The 5,715-nt window shown below is 32.3% G+C and overlaps 1 protein-coding gene across 1 annotated transcript; it reads left to right on the plus strand.

Annotated features, from left to right (window-relative positions):
- Nucleotides 1-685: 685 nt before the first annotated feature.
- LOC128553247 (tryptophan--tRNA ligase, cytoplasmic-like) lies at nucleotides 686-4,705 on the plus strand (the record flags this gene model as incomplete). Its single annotated transcript, XM_053534374.1, has 4 exons — nucleotides 686-899; nucleotides 1,266-1,442; nucleotides 2,971-3,111; nucleotides 3,307-4,705. Coding segments are annotated over 4 exons (691 nt in total), but the record flags the coding sequence as incomplete, so codon positions are not given.
- Nucleotides 4,706-5,715: the final 1,010 nt, after the last annotated feature.

Consider the following 5,715-nt stretch of genomic DNA (forward strand, 5'->3'; position numbering starts at 1 on the left):
GCTATTTTGGAATTTTGTTCGGACGTACGAACAAATTTGAGCTGTTTGAACAGCATGTCAGAACTGAAAAATAATACGGAATATGGATTATTGTTCATATGTACGAACAGCCAGGATTTGTTCGTACGTACGAACAAAATTCCAAATTGCATTTAAAAATGTGAGAAATGAACAAGAATTTGTAAATTTTATTTGGAATTTTGTTCGTACGTACGAACAAATTTTGATTTTCTGTTGCTGTGGTCTGCGATTTCTTCAATTTTTGCTGTGATTTTCACCGGTAAAAACTCCATATAGCGGCAAAAAAGAGGGACAGACCGGAAGATCCTCTTTTATTCCGGAAGCAGATATGAGATTTTAGATATATTTTCACGAAATATTATAATTTTTAGAAAAAGAAGATTACCATGTTGCCATGGCATATCACTTATTAAAAATGATAATAATGGAAATAATTATTACATTACATCATTACTTAAATAACTTATCAACGTTTTTGGCCATAGGATAGTATCCGTTAACTTACATCAATATAAAGACAATTTCTAAACCTTCATGAAACGGAATTTATCCAAAAATGAATATGAATATACCTGAACAAATATCTCGAGGTGTTTTACCAATGGTCTGTCACAAGATTGCACGGCATTTTCTTAATGAAGTTTTGATGTTCTTCGTTTCACAGTTCATCAAGAGAGTTTTACATGAATATGTGCAAAGTTCAGAAGCATGTTACATTCAATCAAGCAAAAGGAATATTTGGATTTGCTCAAAGCGACAATATTGGGAAGATCAGTTTTCCTGCTACTCAAGCAGCGCCATGTTTCAGTTCGTCTTTTCCCGAAATTTTTCATGGCATTAAGGATGTGCCTTGTTTAATCCCTTGTGCCATTGATCAGGTATGGTAACAATTTTGATTCAGTGGCAATTAATCCAACTGAATTCATAACCTTGTCTTCAAATGAGGCACCAACGCACATTATCTTTGTAAAAAGTCAACTACGTCATTACAAGTCAAAATACTTAAATGCGTCTACTATGAAGTTCATTAAATGTAACGTGTTTGTATAAAAAAGAATTTTTATTAAGTTATTTAGATTGAAATAACAAGAAAGTTTCAGCACATATTTCGTTGACATTTCTGTAATTTTGCCAAAATCTTGTATCACGTACAAAATCAGAGAATGTGGGATATTTCGTAACTTTTATATTTCAGTATATTGGAAAAGATATATTATTCATGTTAATATGCTTTCTTGAACCAGGATCCATTCTTGAGAATGACAAGAGATGAAGCTCCTAAACTTGGTTACCAGAAACCAGCTCTCATTCATTCCACGTTCATTCCTGGATTACGAGGAATGCAGTCCAAGATGGATGGTAGTGGCGATCCAAACAGCGTTATATTTTTAACTGATTCGGACGAACAAATCAGTAACAAGGTAATATGTTCGTTGGTTAAATTAATTTATTGATCGGATAAAATTGCAATTTTGATTCAGTGGTTACAAGTCCAACAGGGATCACAATCGTGCTTTCGCGTAAGACATCAACACACATTATCGTATACTTCATTACGAGACAAAACACTTAACTGTTTCTGCTATGAACCGCTCTTATGTAAAGTGTGTAGATCAATAAGAACCATTATGAAGATAATTAGGTTGAAATAACGAGATATTTTTACCACACATTTCGTTGGCCTTTGTCTATCTCGCCATAAACCTTGTTTCTCGTGTAAATCAGAAGAAAAGTAACTTTAATGTTTTAGCATATAGTGCAATGCGGTTTGTAACCAAGCTCGAAATAATTGAGACATATAGCCACATATACCAAATTTTGCCTTTATTTCAGACAAAACCAATATACATGTATCTTTTCTGGTGACCGCGACTGGATCCGGAAATGACGTCATCAATGTGACTACGTGTTATAAAAAGAATACTTATATGTTATGTTTCAAGAAATAAACAGAAATGTTTATCATGTCAGATACAATGTCATGAAGCAAATAAATGTGGTATTTGAAAAAAATACATTTGCAAATTTTTAGAAAATGATTGTATTTAATCTATTCTATCAGTTCATTTAGTACCCTACCTACCTAATTTCCTACCCACCTAATTTATATTACATTTTGCACGTCGCTACTACCGCTAGATTTTTTTTATTTTTAATTATTCTTATAGAGTTTTATTTGAAATATGATTATTTCCGTATTCAGTACAATCTGGGAATACACATTACCAAAGTCTGCTTCAAATTTGTACCTAGGATATAAGAAATATGACAAAAATTCAATAGAAATCGATGTCAAATGGTACAAGCATTTTTTTACTGTAAATTGTACAATTATATGCAATATGCGTGGATTTTTAGCCATTCTAACTATTCTAGCAGGTCAAAATTGGATCAGCTATTAGGCAATACAGAACTTTAATAGAACTGTTTGATTCAATGTAAATGATTATGATCATCTGCTTCACCGGAAGCTTGAGCTTAATTGTTTAGTCTTTCAATTATTCAGAATAACTAATAAACTAAATACATTAAGAACACACTTCAACACTTGGTGTGTTTTTACTTAATTCGTGCTAAAGAGATGTAGCTCCTAAACTTGGTTACAAGAAACCAGCTCTCATTCATTCCACGATAATCCCTGAATTCCGCGGAATGCAGACCAAGATGGATGTTAGTGGTTATCCAAACAGCGTTATATTTGAAACTCATTCGGACGAAACAATCAGTAATAAAATAATATGTTCATTAAAAACCTCAGTCTGAAATTCAAATTATCTTTTTCCGATTAAGGTCGTGGTAATGTATGATTTTTATTGCAAAACGACAAAAAAGTTAGTTCATTTTGACGAACAATTTAGATATTTAATGATCGTATATATGTTCATTTTGTAAGTAGTTCAGTAAAGTTAATCTAAAATAGTAACTAAAATATTGTTGTTTACAAAACAGATTAGAAAGTATGCATACTCGGGCGGCGGCATAACAGCAGAAGAACACAGAAAGACAGGAGGTGACTGTGGAAAGGACGTGTCTTATCAGTTTCTGACTTTCTTTATGGAAGATGATAGTAAACTCGAAGAGATAAAACAGGTATCAGAATATTTGTTGTTTCGAAAGGATTAGCTCGGGAAAATATCAAAATGATACCTTTTTAGTCTTCACTCGTTACTTTTGTCGTTACGTAAAAGGTATTTGAATAGGCATGAAAGTTTTATTAAAATCTACGATTTCACGACATTGAAACCTCTCAGTTGAACATGTTGCAGTTTTATCTTGTATTTGCAGAACTACACGAGCGGAAAGTTATTGACGGGAGATTTGAAGGCAGAGCTGATTTCTGTACTTCAGAGGCTTATTTCCGGACACAGACAAAAGCGTCAGAGAGTGACCGACCTGATGGTAAAGAAATTTATGTCTCCTAGAGAGTTAAACTACCCGTACTAATTTAGTTAACGTCAATTTATACCCGAGAAAAATGTGAACTTTAGCTATAAATATTGATATTTATCAAAATAGATTATAATACAGGTAATTTTTAAAAATGTACAATATTGATCTTTAACATAACTAAATTTATGTCTCCTAGAGAGTTAAACTACCCGTACTAATTTACTGTAAACCTAGAATTGTTTTCGCGCTTTTTAAAAAGCGCAGGTAGTATATTTCCATGAAATTAAACAGCCGCGAAAAACTCTGATCTAACAAAAATGCGAAAGATTCTAGCTTCAGCTTAAATAGATGCTATAAAATGGTCCTGTGCTTACATATACCTGGATATTAATATCTCATATTCTAGTACTATAATTGTATAACATGAGTGCACAGATCCACTTTATTTCAATTGGTTGACAAGTTACTAATGTATGAAGCAACAGCCCGTCAGGCAAACAGGGGATAAAAACAAAAACAATATGCATCTACCGAACGACATATCTCGGCAGCCAATACGATATATTATTTGTAAGTAAATTATTGTGTCTATCTCTGCTAAGTGTGGATTATTCGCCTATTTAAATGGCAAACAAATGACAGTGTAATAACAGCAATGTACTGACTGTCAATAATTCAGGGTGTGGATAACCGTTGATAACTTGATATGGATGAAAAGGATTAGTGTGCATTCATAATTGAAGGGTACAATAAAACCGAACGTTTTCCAGAGTACTATAAATGCAACTATGCAGTGATACTTACCTTAGTATACTAAATACGTTCACTTGCGACTTCATTTTCGCGTGATTCGCGATGGATATGATTCCGCGAATATTTGTATCCGCAAAAATGTCTACGTTTTGAAAAACGCAAAATGTAGTAGGTTTACAGTAGTTAACGTCCATTTATACCCGAGAAATGTGAACTTTAACTATGAATATTAATGTTGAGAGCCTTATCAAATTATTAACTAAAATTAGTTATCAAATTAGTTAATGTTGAGAGCCTTATCAAATTATAACTAACTAATGGTTCATTTTACAAATATCGGATAATGCTAATTACTTATGATATCTCTAATAAGTGATACTTAAATAGTAAAGATTTATCATATGAGAGCTCAACCTTGTTTAAAAAAGACTGCTGTGTTTACTTTTATTGTGTCTGTATCTTTTGTTCTGGCTTGCTTTTTTCACTTGATATGCTAAATAAGTGTTTGTATTGTTTTAATAAACAATATTGCAGATATATACTTTACGTTTACAATTTTATTGTTAAATATACCAGTCTTAGAAAAAAGAAAATCTTAACCAATCCATTGGAGGTCGTAAGTGCTAAATAATTTCCCTTGACCTACGAAACTCAAGACAGCTGGTAGATTCGTAAAGATTATGTTGTATAGTTAGAACATTTATGGTTAGCAGCATTTCAATTTGAGCCAAATGAGCAATTTTTAAAGAAATTATGAAACTATAGTATTGCCATATGCATCATTTTGTGTATTTATGAATTATTCTATTTTACTTCATTAGACTATCGACTAGACTGATAATAAAAAAGAATTTGTCACTTTTTTAATGTGATTTTTTATTTTGTGTTGTTGTGACAAATGCAAGTCTAATTTACAGATTTTACTCAGAGAACTGGTTCTAATATTATGATATTAGACCTAAGATATAGACTAGCTATAATCACAATTTTAAAACTAAAAATTCAAAAATATATATCACAGTCTAGGAGCTAGTCTATCAAAACGTAATCTCAAGTACCTGTAAAAATAAACAGAAATGTGAATTGAACTACACAAGAAAACAGTCTTAATATCAGTAATTAACTTGAATTTGTTTTAAAATGTTTGTAATCAAAATTCAGAATAACAGTGAACAGTGAAATTAACCATCCTAACTTAACACATTTTAAAACAGAAATTTAAGTTTTGTGTTCTTACAACTCATCATTTTTTGACAATCCTTTGTTGAAATATTTACCAGAATATAGAGAGTATAAGCTTAGAAACCGCGAGCCAGGGAGCAACCACCACCCACTCCTCTCCTCTCGCAGTTAAAAGAAGCTCTTGAGTCAAACGGACTTTAACAAGCTCTTTAGTTAGAATAATATGAGTATCACAATATAAATGCATCTACACGGGATGTAATCGTAGTAGTGACTATATATCTCCTGTAAAGCCCCCCCCCCCCCCCCCCCCCCCCCCCATTTCCAAACAAGTCCTAATGTTAAATGCACACGAATTACCTCTATTAG

The sequence above is a fragment of the Mercenaria mercenaria genome, unplaced genomic scaffold, assembly GCF_021730395.1.
Source record: "Mercenaria mercenaria strain notata unplaced genomic scaffold, MADL_Memer_1 contig_3623, whole genome shotgun sequence".
Classification (NCBI taxonomy): Eukaryota; Metazoa; Mollusca; class Bivalvia; order Venerida; family Veneridae; genus Mercenaria; species Mercenaria mercenaria.